Raw genomic sequence first — 19,534 nt, forward strand, 5'->3', positions numbered from 1 at the left:
GAGAACAAAGGTCTACTAATTAGGAAGATACTTTACCTCCAGGACCAAAATGACAAAAGTTTAGCAGCAAGAAAACAATATATTAAATGACAAAAAATGTCTCCTCTCCTTCATCTGCAATGATCATAAAACATGTGAAAGCAATATGGTAGATGGATATCAATCTAGACGGAGAGGAGAGGAAGTCACTATTTAGACCCACCTTGGTATTCCATCCTTTCTTCCAGGGAGAGAGATGTGGAGGCTGTGCTTAAGTCTGTGAGGCTGGAGAAGCAGGAAGTAGACAAAGAGAGGAGAAACCACGGCTGGCTCTAGCCTTTAGGAGGCCCTAAGAAATTTGGTTGGGTGGCCCTGCACCAAGCAGGCAATAGTAGTTGTGTGTGTCCCCCCCCCCCCCCCCCCCCCCTAGTTAATTGCCTGCATTTCTACACATTTTGCCATTGGGCATAGAGAAAATGTTGCCGTTTTAAAGCGAATGTCCTGCAATTCTACACATTTTGCCATGACTTAGGCCATATTAATGATATCTCAGTGAGCGTGACTAGCAAAATCAATGCAGGTCCCCTGGCTGATGCACAACCAAATTTCAAACTTACACCTTACGCATTCTACTATTCTAAATCTCAAGAGTAAGTTGAGACACCAAATGAGTTCCAATTTTTTAAATACATTTTAAAAAGTTTATGACGCTTATGCCTGGAGTCAGCCCTGGGAGAGATACTGAGCAGAGGAAAACATAGCCTCTTAGTATAAAAGCTCAGGTCAACTCACTTATCTATCGCCTGACTACAAACCTGTGTAGACTCAAATGGACTCAGAAAAACATTTTGAGATTTTGTAAAAAAAATTTGAAAAAGCAGCCAAGTATGCTAATATTATGGGAAATGCTGTGATCGTATTATTCAGTTCTATTCACTGAATTTACATTTCACTTCCGGGTGAATATTGAGATTCATTGCAGCACTGTCCAATCCTTCTTTATCTCATTCTAGATCTTCAAGAGAAAATACAAGTGTGGACTCAGAGACAGATAGAAAGAGATTAGGGAGGGGACAAACACTTTTGACTCCCAAGCTCTCTGCCAGCCTGCAGCCTACAGGTTGATCTAACCTGGGACCAGATCAGATATCCTATTTGGGACCAGACCAGACCATATATCTGGTCTCAGGCTACAAAAAGAGAGGTGCAAAGTTACTGGCTGCAAGAGTAGCATTATAAAACAAAATGACACAATGGCGTCCCCTAAAGGAATTAACAACCACTTGCCTTCATTTTGAAGATGAATCATGACAGTGAGAATTTTACAGCTGGAACAGGTAATAAATCGTGAACTACTGTGTTATGGTGCAATAAAATAATCATAGCAATCCCCGTATTCAGATCATCCCCTTTCCCTTTCCCTTGATTTATTATATTTACATAAATCCTTATCTGTGTGACTGTGTGTGTGTTATAGTTAGTCGTACTTCAGGCAGTCATTGAAATTCCATGTAATTTTACTTAAAAAATTGTAAAAAATTGACCATGCATGGAAATGAATTGTGAATAATCAAGCATGATTCCGGCAAAATGGCATAACGTCTATATTTGGCACTAAACGTATATCTCCTCCCTTCTATGCAAAAAGTAAAAGTAAAGATATTGTTTATAATCTTCCAGAATTATATAATTCCCTTCGCAAATTTTTGCCTGTTTGAACAGTCCCAGCCCACTCTAATTAACGTCCTCCCCTTTTACCAAATGATCGCGACAAAGCCTAAGTGAAAGCAACCGAGATCATTATATATATTTTTGCGATAACAACTATTCTTGAACTAATGTCTGCCATGTCTACCTCAGCTAATTTACCAGAATCCGAACATTCCGTACGGTTAAAGTTTTTATCTGCTGCGTTCTACGCTGTCAGTTCTTTTTTGATCATTGTTGTGAACAAAACGATTCTCACAAACTACAGGTAAGGTCGTTTCGTCACTGCAATTATTGTGTACAGAGGTTCAACAAATAACATGCTAAATGAACATGACAATTTGAGGCTCAAACAGGCAGCCAGTTATCATGGGTTACCTTCTGCATTGTATTGTTTATAGGCTACATCTTGACATCTTGATTATCCAATAACATTTATTTCCTTGCTTTTAGATTTCCCTCCTATATGTTTCTAGGAATTGGCCAGGTAGGCTATTCTGTATCTCAATTCAGGGGGGTAGAAGTTGCACCGCAGATGTAGGATCAGGTTATCTTCCCGTTTCATAACCAAATCAAACTGTTGATGAAATAAGAACTGACCATTATCAGTAGCGTAACATCAACTACATCATTGAGTGTGGAATTGCCATCTATTCATAAATATTGACCCCCCCCCCTTCTTTTTTTTCTTCTTTTTTTTTCAGATGACTACTACAATCCTCATTCTCTATTTTGCTAAAATGAACCAAACAGTTCACTTCCAAGACTTTGACAGAAGCGTTTTCGTCAAAGTAAGTATTTTCATCTTCTGTCTGTCACAGATGCATACAACAAAAGGTGAACCACAATGAGCCACAAAAGAGCCAATGTTTAAAAAAAAATTGGCGGGACATTTGCCAACATGTCAATGTAATAATCTTGATTTAATTAATTTAATACATTCTGGACATACAGATCTTCCCACTACCTTTGCTGTATGTTGGAAACCACATAACAGGACTGGCTAGTACAAAGAAGTTAAGGTACAATGGAGTCTAAATGCATGAGTGAAACGTAATGCATTCATTTCAGATATCATCTCAATTACAGTCTGTACAATTCAAACAACACTCCCTACTCATAGGAACTTAGGCCAGGGCGCCAAGCACTTTGTGACAAATGCATTTATAAAAAAGCAGATCAAATATTAATGATTGATTGATTGATCCTTGTACCAGCTTACCCATGTTCACAGTATTAAGGAAGTTCACCATATTGATGACAATGATCATGGAAGCAAGGCTATTGAGGTTTGTGGCCATTTCCCCACATGTCTACTGCACTGTAATAACTGTGTCACGTTCCTGACCTGTTTTCTGTTAGTTTGTGTATGTGTTAGCTGGTCAGGACGTGAGTTTGGGTGGGCAGTCTATGTTTTCTGTTTCTATGTTGGTTTAAGGGTGACCTGATATGGCTCTCAATTAGAGGCAGGTGGTTTTCATTTCCTCTGATTGAGAGCCATATTAAGGTAGGTGTTTTCACACTGTTTGTTTGTGGGTGGTTGTCTCCTGTGTCTGTGTGATGTTACGCCACATGGGACTGTTTCGGTTTTGTTTGTTCGGTTTATGTAGTCTGTTCCTGTTTTCATGCGTTCTTCGTTATACGTAAGTTCTTATGTTCAGGTGCGTCTATGTCGTTTGTTGTTTTGTAGTTATTCAAGTATAGTTCGTTTTCTGTCTATGTCGTGTCTTGTTTAAATCAATAAATCATGTCATCATACCTCGCTGCATATTGGTCTTCAGATCCCTCTCTCCTCTCCTCGTCTGAGGAGGAGGAGGATTTAGAGTATCGTTACAGAACCACCCACCAAATTACCAGAACCAAGCAGCGGGGAAAAGGGCAGCGAAAGCAACCACAGAAATCCCAGGACTTGTGGACTTGGGAGGAAGAGTTGAATGGAGAAGGACCCTGGGCACAGGCTGGGGAGTATCGCCGCCCCAAAGCTGAGCTGGAGGAAGCGAAAGCTGAGCGGCGGCGATATGAGGAGGCAGCACGGCAGCGGGACAGGTACGAGAGGCAACCCCAGAATTTTTTTGGGGGGGGGCTAGAGAGGAGTGTGGCTAAGCCAGGTAGCAGACCTGAGCGCACTCCTCGTGCTTATTATAAGCAACGCGTCACTGGTCAGGCACCGTGTTATGCGGTTAAGCGCACGGTGTCGCCAGTGCGTGCCCATAGCCTGGTGCGCTATAGGGCAGCCCCCCGAAAGTGTCAAGTGAGTGTGGGCATCCAGCCGGGGCGTATTGTGCCTGCTCAGCGCGTCTGGTCTCCGGTACGCAGTTTCGGTCCAGGGTATCCTGCGCCGGCTCTGCGTGCTGTGTCTCCGGGGCGCTGGGAGGGTGCAGTGCGTCCTATGCCTACGCTCCGCTCGTACCGGGCAAATGTGGGAGTGGAGCCTAAGGGAGAGGTGCGCGTAGTAGGCACTAGATCTCCAGTGCTCATCCACAGCCCGGTTCAACCTGTGCCTGCACTCTGGAGGGTAAGGGCTGGAGTAGTATGCCAGCCTGGGGGAGTGGTGCCAAGGCTGCGCACCAGAGCTCCAGTGCTCCTCCACAGCCCGGTCCTTCAGGTGCCTTTTAACATCAAGCCTCCTGTAGGTCTCTCCAGCCTGGTGGGTCCTGTGGCAGCCCCACGCACCAGGCTGTCTCTCCGTCTCCTCCCTACAGGTGTGCCCGTCTGCCCAGCGGTGCCTGAACTGCCCGTCTGCCCAGCGGCGCCTGAACTGCCCGTCTGCCCAGCGGCGCCTGAACTGCCCGTCTGCCCAGCGGCGCCTGAACTGCCCGTCTGCCCAGCGGCGCCTGAACTGCCCGTCTGCCCAGCGGCGCCTGAACTGCCCGTCTGCCAAATGGCGCCTGAACTGCCCGTCTGCCATGAGCCTGCAAAGCTGCCCGTCTGCCATGAGCCTGCAAAGCCGCCCGTCTGCCAAGAGCCTACAGAGCCGCCCGTCTGCCAAGAGCCTACAGAGCCGTCAGCCAGACAGGAGTCGCCAGAGCCTTCCGCCAGACAGGAGCCGCCAGAGCCTTCCGCCAGACTGGATCAGCCAGAGCCTTCCGCCAGACTGGATCAGCCAGAGCCTTCCGCCAGACTGGATCAGCCAGAGCCTTCCGCCAGACCGGATCAGCCAGAGCCTTCCGCCAGACCGGATCAGCCAGAGCCTTCCGCCAGACCGGATCAGCCAGAGCCTTCCGCCAGACCGGATCAGCCAGAGCCTTCCGCCAGACCGGATCAGCCAGAGCCTTCCGCCAGACCGGATCAGCCAGAGCCTTCCGCCAGACCGGATCAGCCTTCAGAGCCGTCCAGCCAGGACCAGCCTTCAGAGCCGTCCAGCCAGGACCAGCCTTCAGAGCCGTCCAGCCAGGACCAGCCTTCAGAGCCGTCCAGCCAGGACCAGCCTTCAGAGCCGTCCAGCCAGGACCAGCCTTCAGAGCCGTCCAGCCAGGATCCGCCAGAGCCAGCCAGCCAGGATCTGCCAGAGTTTATCAGCCGGGACCTGCCCCTTGTCCCGGTGTTGCCCCTTGTCCCGGTGTTGTCCCTCAGTCCGGAGCTGCCGTCCCTCAGTCCGGGGCGGCCCCTAAATCCAGCGGGACCCATGTCTAGGGTTCCCAGTCCAAGGTCGGTGGCGAGGGTCGCCACCTTGAGGAAGACACAGAAGCGGGGATTTATTATGGTGGGATTGGGACAGCGTCCGGAGCCGGAGCCACCACCGTGGTCAGATGCCCACCCAGACCCTCCCCTAGACTTTTGGTGGTGCGTTCGGAGTACGCACCTTGAGGGGGGGGTTATGTCACGTTCCTGACCTGTTTTCTGTTAGTTTGTGTATGTGTTAGCTGGTCAGGACGTGAGTTTGGGTGGGCAGTCTATGTTTTCTGTTTCTATGTTGGTTTAAGGGTGACCTGATATGGCTCTCAATTAGAGGCAGGTGGTTTTCATTTCCTCTGATTGAGAGCCATATTAAGGTAGGTGTTTTCACACTGTTTGTTTGTGGGTGGTTGTCTCCTGTGTCTGTGTGATGTTACGCCACATGGGACTGTTTCGGTTTTGTTTGTTCGGTTTATGTAGTCTGTTCCTGTTTTCATGCGTTCTTCGTTATACGTAAGTTCTTATGTTCAGGTGCGTCTACGTCGTTTGTTGTTTTGTAGTTATTCAAGTATAGTTCGTTTTCTGTCTATGTCGTGTCTTGTTTAAATCAATAAATCATGTCATCATACCTCGCTGCATATTGGTCTTCAGATCCCTCTCTCCTCTCCTCGTCTGAGGAGGAGGAGGATTTAGAGTATCGTTACAAACTGCTCATCTTTTACAGTTCAGCCTTAAAGTTTACAGTTCAGCCTTGAAGTATTAACATGTTCATTCACATTTCCTCTCCAGAAAAACATTCCCTAATCGTCTTATCTACAGTGTTCTGGCCATAGTTTTTGGAGCTTTGGTGGCTGCCAGGTAGGTCCAATAGATTGCCAACCCTGATATGCTACTAATACACTTTCACACTGTTAACATACTCCTGGCCGGTGAGCTACCCTCCTTCAGATATTACCTCTGAAAACATCTATAGTTCTTCAAAGGAATCACTGATTATCTTCATTACCATTATGAATAAAATGTACTACTTATTTTCTCCAATAGCTCTGATTTGGCCTTTGATGCAGAGGCCTACACGTTCATTCTGCTTAATGATGTCTTCACTGCTGCCAGTGGTGTGTACACCAAGAAGAAGCTGGGAACTGAGGTGGGACACATTGTAGCCACACTATATGTCCTCCATCTGTTTTCCCTATCAACATGTAGACCAGGGCAATTAAGAATGGATAAAGAATTGATTTCAGCGCGTAAACATACCTTTTTTTTACCCGTCGTCAAATAAATAATCGCAGAATGGTTCTGGGTACTGTGACAATACCAAGCACCTGGACTACATTCTCCTTACAGGTAGATACTTCCCGTTTTTAGATTTAAGAGATTCTTAAAGAGGCACAGGAGAATACATACATATTTATACGGCAGGTTGAATGAATCTAGTCTTTAGTGTTGCAACAATCGATACATTTACATCCTGTATGTTTACAGGCTACGTGACGTTGATTCATTTGTTTGGATGCCCACCCTTAAAGTAAACACTGCAAAATGCGTAACCTGCCTCTACTGTGGATCACTGGATCTTTAAGCTCCAGAAACACTCTCCTCTTATGGTTGAACATATGAGGAGTTGAAAAGCAAAGTGTTTTGCGTCATTCGGGACTCACATGAAATAAAGTTTTCTATTTCTTTAAAGGGTCTTGGAAAATACGGGATCTTATTTTACAATGCATTCATCATCGTCATCCCAACTCTTCTGGCAAGTGCATTTACTGGGGATTTACACAAGGTAAATGGATTTCTTGTTTTCTCAGGATAAGCATCGCTTTTAGCCACTGATCTAGGATCAGTTCATTCCCGTCTGTCTGTCTGTCTGACCCGCTGTCTGTGTGTTTGTTTTCCATTGACAGGCCATCACATATGAACACTGGTTGAATGCCCCCTTTGTTTCCTGCTTCCTTATTTCCTGCATCATGGGGTAAGTCAGTGTACAAATGACTCAAAAAGAAACCGTCAGCGTATCCCTTTTTATATGGCTGTTAAAGGGGGATTATTCCACTTCTGTAATTTGATATGTTGTGGATCAACATTTTAAGAGCAAGATGTGTCTCAAGGAAGTGTAGTCTCCATGAGGATATCCTTCCTCAACAACCGGAGGCGGAGCAGAACACTGAGACACCTCCCACCTTGCCATGATGTTGTCCCATTGGGCCCAATCGTTGCCGACACAACTTCCCCTAACAAATCTTAGAACATATTAAGAAAAGTAATGCAAATGGCCCCTACTACCATTCATTGTAGAGCAATATTTCATAAACATATTAGACGGGCAAATAGCAGCCAGAAAAAAAGGTGTCTCAGTTACATAAAAGGTTTCAAATGACCACTTCTGAACACACGTGGAATGTAAAAGGAAAATGTGAACTAGAAATGAATGTGGTGGTGGAAGATGAATCATGGGAGAGAATTTGTGAAAGTAGTCACAAATGCAATAGTAGCCCAGCGTGGAGGGATTTTGACTGGTAAGTGAAGATGAGATACTTTAAAACACCTTTGTTGATATCGAACATTTGATCAAACAGCTTCAGCACTGTTGGAGTCGCTGTGTTGAAAAATATGAGACCACACACACATCTTCTGGTACTGTCCAAAGTTACAAGGGTTCTGGAAGAGCATTAAAAAAAGTAAGAAGTGAAGACAATCCTAGACATTGAGTTACCACTGGAACCAATGTTCATTTTATTAGGGGTTTAATACCTTGTAACCTGGAAGATAAAAAAAACAACTGTACATATTAAGGTCACTGTTAGTGATTGCACAGAAAATTATTATGTTCAATTGGCTTAAACCACAGCCGCCAACTGTAAGTCAACGGGAAAAAATGGTCAATTATGGAAAATATGACAGCCAGGTTGCAACTAAAGATGGATACTTTTCTGTCGAAATGGACTCCCAACAGATTGTACCTTGCCCAATAACTGTATAGACAAAAAGAGGGACATATGTTTGTAGAATAATTCCCTTCATTTAATGACACTGAAATAAACTCCTGTAATTATTAGTATTATTACTTATTTTGGTCCTTTTACGGATGTTTTATTTTTAAACTTCAATTTTTGAATTTCTATTCTTCTTTATTTTGTTTATTTTTATGTCTCTTTCTCTTTTCTTCCAAAAAGTATGATCGTTCACATGGTGTTCTATAATGTATATTTGAACTTGAAAAATAAATCTATGTTTAAAAATACAAAAGGCCCCTACTAGGGGGTGGTGGTCTTATTAATAATAATAAATAATAATCCTAAAAATAATATGAAATGTAAGTATACCATGATAAAAATGTTGCGCCTCTGTTTAAGGTTTGTGCTGATGTATTCCATAGTGCTGTGTAGCCACTACAACTCTGCACTGACCACCACGGTGGTGGGAGCAATTAAGGTAAGAAGAGCACATGTGGACCAGTAACATGTGGGTCAATATGTTTGTTCCTAACATTTCGGGGCTGTATTGACACAGCTGGGTCAGGTTCAGTGAGCACAAAATGGGGGGGGGAACAAAATGTTTTTAAATGCACAATCCTCTTCTGATCATGTCCTTCTCACGAGTCCACATATCCATGAATATCATGCCAAGGCAACTCGTGTATCAAGATCAATTGTTTTCCACAGAACGTTGCTGTGGCCTACATCGGCATGTTTTTAGGTGGAGACTACCTGTTTTCATGGACAAACTTCCTGGGGTTAAATATTTGGTAAGAGCGGATGAGTTTCCAAGTCGTGACACATTAGCTCAAGAACACTGTTGCTATGCCATTCTGTTGAAGTTATTGCCAATGTCCAACTCTATAGTTCTCTCTTCTCGTCAGTATATCAGGGGGACTTGTGTATTCCTACCTGACGTTCCACAGCAGCAGCAAACCATCCCAAAGCGATGAAAGCGGAATACAGGGAAACCAGGATCAGCTGATCATTCCCATGATGGACGATTCCATAGACAGACTCCCTGTGAAATAAGTGAATAAACCTGTGATGAACCAGGTGAGACGTGATGCCGTAGTCTCTTTTTCTGTACTGTAAGCAGTAAACACTGCCTTCATAGTGGAGCAAAAGTTATAGCATTTTGTAGACTTAAATTATCATTATGTTAAATTATAATCATATTTTTGACCAATGTTCATTATTTTGTGTAGCAAGTTGAAACCGGCAATTCAATTGTCTTGTCAAGCGTTTAGCTATACTATACGTGTAATTACACACTTAAATAGCAATACTATACGTGTTATTACACACGTAAATAGCAATACTATATGTGTTATTACACACGTAAATAACAATACTATATGTATTATTACACATGTAAATAGCAATACTATATGTATTATTACACATGCATATAGCAATACTATATGTATAATTATACATAATTATACATGTAAATATTAATATTATACTATAACATCCATATAGGAATACTATGTATTATTACACATGTAAATAGCAATACTATTTGTATTATTACACATGTAAGTAGCAATGGCCACTAGTAGTTACTAACCACCTCTGGAAACCAATGTGTGTGACTGAAAGACATACTGCAAGTGTAGTGTATAGAGTTGTATGTTCTATGAGAACATAAACTAGTTTAGTGATGCAGCTCTTACCAATCAATGAACCTAACTATAATCGTGAAGAAATGAAACTAGCTCCTAGATCATGATCAACGATGATGTTTATTGAAGACCAACAAGTACCAACAGTGGACTGCCTATAAAGAGAATCTCTGCTTTAAACACCAACAATGTTATCTCCACAGAGCAAGTCAGAACATTTCCTATCAAGGCCTAAAACACACCAATTCTGACTATGGTCTGTTTAACACGGTGGGAGAGAAAGTGAATTTCACAATCATCTACACATGAACTTCAAGCTCTTGTACTGTAGATCGTGTGCAGTCATTTTTCTCCTTCTCTTTTTCTAACAAACAAGTTAGGGAATATATTAACCGACGAAACATTTTGAAACCAAATAATAAACAAAGAGTTAGAAAAACAAGATATATACATTATACATAATTTGGTGCTTTGACTATCAAATAATAACTGTTGTCCAGTTGAACCTGTACTCTATTAAAAGATTTATAGGACATGTTATCCCACTGGACAGTGTGGTCCATTCAAAGTCTAGTTTTATTTACATTTGTTTGAATTGTAAAGTGAATTCAAAGGGAAATCTTTTTTATTTTATTTACCATGTCATTGGTTAAAAGTTGGCTGAAAAAAATACAAACCAAAATTCCTTAATGTTAATGACTTTTGGTAAATCCAATCAGTTTTCCAAATTGATTTAACGTCATAACGTTGCATTTTTGTTTTTGTTGAAATGCTGTGGAAACAACATTGATTCAACCAGTTTGTGTCCCAGTGGGATACAACATATTTAATCACATATGGCCAATAAAGGATCTGGGTATTGCGAGAAGCACAAACCTAATCAAACAACCGAAACATAAATTTAAAAACAATTTACCATTGATCCTAAAACCTTTACACAATGTTAAAAGATGTAGTGTTGCTAACAAATAATAAAACATCGCCAACGCCAAGCAATCATTACATCCTCTAGACATTTCTCTAGACCGGTCTAATAAGTGGAAACGTTACACTGCAAACTTAATCAATAAAGGCAAAACTTAATAGCAGATAGATACAAGATCTGCTGCAAAGGTGAGTGACATTCTAATTGCTATTAGTTGACATGGATAGATACTAAATCACTGAGGAAGGACATGATCAATAAACTCTTCAGTGGAATTACTCAGTATGTCCGTACTCGGAGAAAGCTTGTGATAGCAAATCGGTCATCAATAATGTCAAATAAACATGATGAAATAAATACCTATGAAGCGTTGATTGCAGAGAAGACTTGTTCATACACCCCCAATGGCGCTACCATGTCCGTATCTCCAATCAGCTAGCATCTTTTAATATAAAAGATGGCAGCACTTCTGACTTTACATACCCTGGCTCTGCATGTCTTCCTCTTCCTTCTGTCCGGCGATGTGATTTGGTTAGAGCAGGGACGGTCAACGCCTGAACAGCCATAGCTCTAACACACCCGGGTCGACTGATTGTGGTCTAAATGGCCATGATAAGATCACCATTTGAATCGGGTTTGTTAAGAGCTGAGATGGAGCTAAATCTGCTCACTCTGCGGCTCTCCGGGACCCAAGTTGTCCCTCGCCTGGGTTAGAGCTACAGGTCTGGGTGGGATTCGTTTGACAGGTGAAGGTGTCAGAGCTTGGATTCATGTGAAAGCTTGTGCCTAGCTACTACTCTAGATTGGACTTGCAATGGCCACCTCTTCTTCTAATAGTGGGTTGCATCCCAATCGTCTCTACAGTGACTTCCTCCCCTCATCTACTCTCCTTCATCTGCACTGATCTGAAAGAACTAGACAGGTGGAAGCAAGATCCCCTGATAGGCTTCCACCGCATTGCTTTTCCACCTACTGTATCCTGTCACAGTCCAGATCAGAGCATTTAGATACACCTAAGTTATCCTACGTCTGAACGCACCCTGTACCACTCCTTCCATCTGAGCCGAATCCAAATATACATCCATTATACGAATACGCACACAATCACAAGCACACAATATGCTTCACACAATCACAAGCACACAATATGCTTAAGTTCCCGAAGTAAAAGACGGCAAATAACTCGTTACCACCAAAGTGCAAACAAAACAACAGCAAAAACATTCAAAGTTCCTCTCTCCTCTTTTCTTTAGAAGGCAGAGGAGAGTAAAAACATTCATCAAATAACGACATCTACAATCATAGCAGCCCAATAAGGTAACATTGGAAGCTGGATAAGGTGCTTTAAGCTTGTGCCTGCCCTACACTGCAGGTGGAGGAGTTCCCTCCACATACTAATCTAAGGTCAGCTTAGCGCCCCCCCCCCCCATTAATGGTTAAGTATTTGGGGAGGGTAAGCTTATCCTAGATGTTTTTCCCTACAGGCAAACTTCTATCCCAAGCATACTGCGTAGGGAGGCAGAAGGGGATTGACTGGGGAAGGTTTCAGGACTGGGATGTGGGCGGGGATTTAGGCAGACAGGTTATTAGCCAGCTCAATGAGCGCCAGGGCACCATGAAGACGCTCCCGTTGCTCTTGGAGACGCCGCCTAGCAGCCCCGCCCCCATTTCCCTTCTCTTCCTCCATTGGATCCTCCTCTTCTTCCTCGTCTGATTGGAGAAACTCCCGGGGGTCCTGCTGCTCCTGGTCCTCCACCCCACCCGTGCCCTGGGGTTTCCCCTTGGTGGGCACAGGGGCACGCTGCTCACGGGTCTGCCAGTACCTGCCACAACACAGAGACAAGGGGGGGATATGGTGAGTATTGGGGTGTGCAGAACAGGGTGAGATCGCTTGATTTGTTTACTAGTTTTTACTATCCATCTGATCTGCCTGCCCTCCCTCCCTCCAGAGCCACCCACTTTGCCAGCCACTCTGCCACAGCCTTATTGTCCACAGACTGGGCCTTGCCTGGTCCCTTTTTGGGGTCCTCTCTCTTCAAACGGGCATACGGGTGCTTTGGGCAGTGCCGGTTAGCGTGGGTAAAGCGACTGCCACAGGCTGCGGAGGTAACAGTAACATCCGAGTTAGTGTCAATGCTTTTCCATTTGGTAGATTCTGCACCCCATCTATATGAAAGTTCTCAAGGTACAAACTATGTAAAGGCACAAAAGTGACAACCTAGTTGTGTGCTCACCTTTCTTAGAGCAGACAAAGGGCTTCTCTCCAGTGTGCAGACGCTGGTGGGTCTTTAGCTGGCCACTCTGGACAAAAGCCTTGCTACAGTCAGGGTAGTCACACAGGTATGGCCTCTCCCCTGAGAGAGAACACAGATATGGGGAGTTGAACTAAAACCACATGCTATTTGTCACATGCTTCGTAAACAACAGGTGTAGACTAACAGTGAAATGCTTACTTACGGGCCCTTCCCTACAATGCAGACAGAAACGTTTAGAAATAATAGAAAAATATTAACACGAAGAATAAATACACAATGAGTAACGGTAACTTGGTTATATACACGGGGTACCAGTACCGAGTCGATGTGCAGGGTCAATGGGTCAGTCCGGGTAGCTATTTGGTTAACTATTTAACTAACTAATTAGCAGTCTTATGGCTTGGGGATAGAAGCTGTTCAGGGTCGTGTTTATTCCAGACTTGGTGCATCGGTACCGCTTGCCGGGTGGTAGCCAAAGGAACAGTCGATGACTTGGGTGGCGGGAGTCTTGGTGTTCCGCCAAATGCAGGTTGCAACACAGGGAACAGCATAGTGTCCTGGTCGGCTGGGTGTCCGTGTGTCAGGGCCATCTGTGCTCTGCTCTCACCTGTGTGTGTTCTCTTATGGGCCTGTAGGGACTTCTCTCTGGGGAACACACGATTGCAGATGTTGCAGCGGATGCGACTGGAGGAGCTCTCCCCCTCGTTGATCAACTCGCGGACAGTGTCAGCACGCGGGCGGCCACGCCGAATACCGTCCTGAAAACAAAGAGGAAACAAAGTTTACAGTGTAAATTAATAAATGCATCCTTCTTTACTCTCTGAATACTTAATGTAGACTTACAACCTCATACTTTCAGTTTGGAATGCAGCATTATTCCCCTAACAATGTTTGTTTTACTAAAACAGTAACTAGTTGTAACATGGTCTTATACTGATGCTTTATGAACGGCTACATTCAAAGCAAAAGTTCCCTCAATTTCTAATTCCAACTTCAAATCATTGCTGCCACACATTATCTAAATCAACTTGATGATCATCGTCAAATAGGGATATTTGTTTGTTTGGTACAAATGAATGGTGCCAGGGCCACAAGCAGTTAAACATTGTGGCAAGGTGCATGTATTCATTCATTCCATGCACATCCGGTTAAAAAAAAAAATGCAGCGCGAGGTGACATCACGTGTGACAGATGTTACTGTAGGAAGTGACTGGGTTTTAAAATTCATCATGTCACACCGTGCGCGCGGGCGTTTTTTTAAAACACACTTTTCCTAGTTGCCGTTTCATTAAAAAAAACGACAATGATTTAGATTACATTTCTCTTTTTGCGTCATTCAATGATTCAGTGTAGCCTAAAGTTCATTTGTATCTGGCCTTTCCGATGAGTGTAACATGATCATCTATATTGTAAAGTTGAAACAATGTAACCTATCATTCATTGCAAAAAGATTAAATACAAAAAACAGCTGAAAGTTACATGCAAATATGCTCATGCATGTATTACGGTATACTAACAGATAGTATACCGTAATAAATGCATGAGCATATTTGCATGTAACTTTCAGTTGTTTTTTGTATTTAATCTTTTTGCAATGAATGATAGGTTACATTGTTTCAACTTTACAATATAGATGCAATATATATAGATACATTAATGCAAAGTCTAAGTAGGCTATTTGTATAGGCTACTTTCTAGTCAGTAAAACTATCCTAGCCTACTAGATATAATTTCAACTTCAACACAACGTTATTAGGGTAAACAACATGAACAACAACCTCCAACTTATCCTACCTTAAACTGGTCAGAGGAGGCAGCCAGGTCAGCCTCGCTGGCGGTGTTGGTCCCGGTAGGTGAGGCGGCCCCGTTCACCGAGCCAGGGCTCAGACTCACATTATGGGCGTTCTCCCCCCACCCACACGGGTATCCCATGAAGTCGCTGAATCCAGGGCTGGTCGGCATCAGGGACGCGCACTTCCTGGGCTTGATCGGGGTGGTCTTGATCACAGACACCAGAACCCTCTTTGGGGAGTCGTTGCAAAAAATTACTTGAGGGTGCTTGTTCTCGGCCATCGCTGAGATGAAGACCGATTTGTTCAAAACTGATAACATCTCAAATTGTATCACAATGGTGTTCAGGAATCACTTTGTCATCTAAAGATAGGCTAAACGCGTTTTTATCAAGTAGCTTAACGTTAGCAAAATAGCCTTCTAACAGAAGTTGGGTTAGGCAGCTATTCGTCTGAAAGTGTCCCACCAAATTCAGCTACTCAATCAGGAGTGAAAATATTCTTCATTTCCAGCGACGTAGACAACCGCGCCACAATTCCGTATTAAAAATTGCACAAATATTCATTAATTTACAAAAATAGAAAGTCCGATGTTCACAAGGTCAATGTGGATACAGCTCCTACTTCTGGACGTCTTTCCCGCGTTGCAAATCGCGCCTGGGCGGTTCATTTGACAAATCAGTTGAAGGTAAATTAAATCCTCCTACCACATGTATGGGAAATAACCTATTACAAGGGTCAAAGCATGAGGTAAATCCGAACGAGAGCAACACAGTAACCAATGGTCATCATCGGAACGTTCAAAGTACGCTCATTGGTTGCTACTTTTTATCCAATGAATGTTTTAAACGTTCTAGAGCGCGCCTTTACAGATTGACAGCAGATTGAACCAATGTGCATAACGCATAAAACCGCTCCAGACACTGAGATGCTTAAACCAATAGCAATGAAGGGCGGTTCATTTTTACAGTGGACTGGGATTGGACCGCTGCGGATCAGAAGCCTCTCCCACGCATAAAGTAGCCTATGTTTGTTTATATTATTACATTTTTGGAACGATTTAAAGGGAACGGGTGAGTCAAAGGCGCCAAAGTTACGTAGGTAGGCCAACAGACCAATTTTGTTGCTAGATTTAGCAATTTTTCAGACTACCCTGGCAACTTTTTTTTCCAATAGCATCTAGCAACAAATGTAGCTACTTTTAAAAATGTATTTGGAACTTTTAGCAACTTTTGAAAAGTTACTCAAACGCTAAAATGCACGCATTTTCCCTCTAAATGACACAAAAACGATTTTCTCTGTCACACACACTCAGTCACAACACGTCACTGGCTGCAAAAGTGCATTGTGAGTGACGTCAGCAGCAGGCGCTCAGCTCGTGCACAGGCAGCAGCAATTTCAGCAAATTGCAAATCATTGTTGCAGTCAGCCAGTCGACGAGCCAAACCCAATGAATATAGTTGGTCACGAATGTTTGATCTTGAACAGAACTTACATCAATTAACATGTCTCAATCAAAATTGTACAGCCAGAAGTACAGAAAAGAGTGGAAGTCTGTACCTGAACAAATGTCAAATCATATTCTTTGCCGAGATGGCCAGTCAATTTGAGTAACGTTATTGTGTAACGTCATTTCGCAACTTTTAGCAACAAATCAACCTGCCTCTAGCAACTTACCCTGAAAATGAGTTGGCAACACTGGGTAGGCCTAATCAAGCCACCAGAGAGGAAATGAAACTGAAAATAAGGTTGCAGTCAGTCATTTAAAACCTATGCCTAGTAGAATAATCCTACACTATACAAGTATTTGCCTATTACATTAGGCCTAGTAAATTAAATTAAACTGTTGTTTATCAGAGGACTGTTTGTAATGTAAGACTGGCATTGTAACGTTTTTAAAAAGATAATGAAAACAGATTCATTACTTTACTCTGGTTGTATGTGCTCATGGCTCTTATGGGATATTTGCGGACATGTAGGCCTACATGTGTAAAGGAAATAAAGTTCAACAGACAGTGTGTGTTGCCTCCTTTTCCCCCTTCTGGTTGGTGTGCCTCCTCACATCGGATCCCATGCATAATATGTTTTTCTGTGATGAAATATGAGCAAAATATAAGCATAAATTGTGAACGGAGGTTGTATGGCAAATATTTTAATAGCAACTCTTTCTGAAACAGGTGAGATTGTGTCAGGGCTTTCAAAACAGGTGCGATTGTGTCAGGGCTTTCTAAACAGATGAGAGTGTGTCAGGGCTTTCTAAACAGGTGAGATTGTGTCAGGGCTCTCTAAACAGGTGAGATTGTGTCAGAGCTTTCTAAACAGGTGAGATTGTGTCAGGGCTTTTCACCCGCTTGGTGGGAGCCCCCCCCCCACCACGTGGTCACATTTTTTTTTGTGGCACCCCCTTGCCAGCTGAGAGAAAAATGTCAGTTTTAAAGTACATTTTCAGCATAGAGAACATTTTGCAGTTTTAAAGGAAGTTTGCTGCAGCACCCCACCCCAAAAAAAGTCTCCACAAAAGTAGACGACTGCACCAATAGTTCCTCTGTAAATATAACATCTGTTCCATGTGCTGTTCTAATTTCCTCTTGAACATGACACTACAGTAGTTTTTCTGCAGTGCAAGTGTGGCCTCCATATAGCCTATGTAGGCTAGGCTAAGCATACTATGCCCCCCCCCTCCAAATAAATAAATAATAATAATACATTTGGTACTCAGTCCAACTTTAAACTTACTCTTGAAAGTTGTAATAGTAGAATGCACAAAGTGCAATTTTAAAATTGGTGATGGATGATTTAGCATGGTTATTCTCTCCACTGTAGTGATGTAGGGATGTGGTGATGTAGGAATGTAGTGATGTAGGGATGGACGTGACTCCTGATGCACGAGGAATCCCACCTGAGGCGGAGTCCCCACACACCACAAACACACACACATTTGTTTCACTATCCTTGTGGGTACCAAAACATTTCATCCCATTCAAAATCCTATTTTCCCTAAACCTAAACCTAATCTTAACCCCAAACCCAAACCCTAAAACTAAATTTAACCCTTACTCCTAACCCTAAATCTAACTCCTAACCTTAATTGTAACCCTAACCTTAAGTGTAAGCCTAACCCTAAACCTAACCCATAAGCCTTAAATAGACTTTTTCCTTGTGGGGGCCAGAGAAATGTTTCCACTTTTCCAAAATGTCCTTGTTTTACCATCCTTGTGAGGGCTTTTGGTCCCCACAGGGATAGCAAAACCAAACCAAACCACACACACACACATTATGTTCTTGTATCCTCATGGGGACCGACAATTAATTTGTATTTAAAATCCTATTTCCCTAACCCTAAAACTTACCATAACCTTAACCCGTAACCCTAACCACTAACCCCTTATCCTAATTCTAACCCTAATTGTAACACTAAACCTAACCCCTAAGCTTAAAATAGTCTTTGAAATGTCCCCATGAGGGAGAGTTTTCCTTGTTTGACTATCTTTGTGGGGACAATTGGGGATTTTAGTTCCCCACGAGGATAGGATAACCAACACACACACACACACACACACACACACACACACACACACACACACACATACACACACACACACACACACGATAGATGGGGGGAACCAGTGAATACAACACATGCACTCAACAATTTCTGGAGGTAATAACATTGATTGATACTGGGAAGATGCATAGTGCAACAGGTGTATAGTTATATTTTTAGTAGTGGTAATGTGTTTATTATACATCCCTCCCATTCATCACAGACCATCAGAGCCAGAGGGAGAAGTGTCTCTGTATGAGTGGAAGGCCCTGCAGAAGCTGAGTCGCCCCAAGGCGGAGTTTAACCTCTGTAAGCTGGACAGCAAGGTGCCGTCCAAGGCATAAAGTCCAAACGCATTGAGGTGAGTGATTCAGATTAGTGCTGCAGAGATTAACCTTTGGCAGGACCATAAATGGGTACACAATTAGGCATTTATTTGTGTTTAAGTTCTTGTGTTTCTATTGTTGCTCATATTTGGCATTTATTATACTAGAAAATATGCTGGAAACCAACTACATATGGGCAGAGGCTTTTTATGTTAGTTTTATACAGAGCAGTTCTATTAAGTGAACACCAAAGGCAAGGGTTTTTGAAAATGTCTTGGTAAAAAAGACAAAATTATTTTTAGACAACCATAACACATTTTGTGAGGTGAAGAAACTTCTTTCTAGGAGCATGAAAAGTACTGTACACGTATTATAATCCTGTCCCCTAACACCACTCATGTTCATATGTCCTGTTGTGCTTCTCTCCAGGTTTATGTCCTAGCCCCAAACCCAGATCACCCCGAGGACTTCCCTGCCTTAGCTGTGGGGAGATTAATTATTTATTTGACCAAGACTACAAAGGAATTCCTTTTGTTTGCATTTGGCTCCTGGTGAAATGGGTTGCACTTACCTTAAAGAAAAATCTATTCTAACACATTTGGGTGTTATTTGTCCTCCTGCCTTGTGTTCCTATGGAAGCACTGAAGGCAATGTTCAATAAGTCCTGTGACAATAGATGTACTGTTGCAGATGGCTTGTCTTGTCTTACTTTGTTCCTCGGAAGGACACAACAGACCAACACAGGCCTTGCACAGTGGATGCGCATCCTCAGAATATTGGCAGTCATTTT

General features: G+C 43.0%; 2 protein-coding genes across 5 annotated transcripts; one reads left to right on the top strand and one right to left on the bottom strand.

The window, feature by feature from the left end:
* Nucleotides 1–1,722: 1,722 nt before the first annotated feature.
* Nucleotides 1,723–19,435, top strand: LOC129853834 (UDP-N-acetylglucosamine/UDP-glucose/GDP-mannose transporter-like). 4 transcript variants are annotated; one of them, XR_008759190.1, is made up of 15 exons: nt 1,723–1,954; nt 2,140–2,173; nt 2,391–2,477; nt 2,641–2,708; nt 2,904–2,975; nt 6,091–6,159; nt 6,346–6,448; nt 6,992–7,084; nt 7,206–7,273; nt 8,655–8,733; nt 8,964–9,046; nt 9,161–9,332; nt 13,720–13,873; nt 18,642–18,779; nt 19,174–19,435. XR_008759190.1 is itself a non-coding variant. In XM_055920265.1 (13 exons), the coding sequence occupies exons 1-12, from the start codon at nt 1,818–1,820 to the stop codon at nt 9,306–9,308; spliced, it is 1,041 nt and encodes a 346-aa protein (XP_055776240.1). In that variant the 5' UTR covers nt 1,723–1,817; the 3' UTR covers nt 9,309–9,332; nt 13,720–13,900. The 4 variants fall into 4 exon arrangements, 2 of the variants coding, with proteins under 2 accessions (XP_055776240.1, XP_055776239.1); XR_008759191.1 differs by lacking the exon at nt 13,720–13,873; XM_055920265.1 differs by lacking the exons at nt 18,642–18,779; nt 19,174–19,435 and having other exon boundaries at nt 13,720–13,900.
* On the bottom strand, nt 10,006–18,648 carry znf367 (zinc finger protein 367). The gene is made up of 5 exons (XM_055920266.1): nt 14,879–18,648; nt 13,692–13,842; nt 13,064–13,183; nt 12,789–12,927; nt 10,006–12,652 (listed from the first exon to the last, which is right to left on the bottom strand). The coding sequence occupies exons 1-5, from the start codon at nt 15,194–15,196 to the stop codon at nt 12,400–12,402; spliced, it is 981 nt and encodes a 326-aa protein (XP_055776241.1). The 5' UTR covers nt 15,197–18,648; the 3' UTR covers nt 10,006–12,399.
* Nucleotides 19,436–19,534: the final 99 nt, after the last annotated feature.

Source organism: Salvelinus fontinalis, chromosome 4, assembly GCF_029448725.1.
Source record: "Salvelinus fontinalis isolate EN_2023a chromosome 4, ASM2944872v1, whole genome shotgun sequence".
NCBI lineage: Eukaryota > Metazoa > Chordata > Actinopteri > Salmoniformes > Salmonidae > Salvelinus > Salvelinus fontinalis.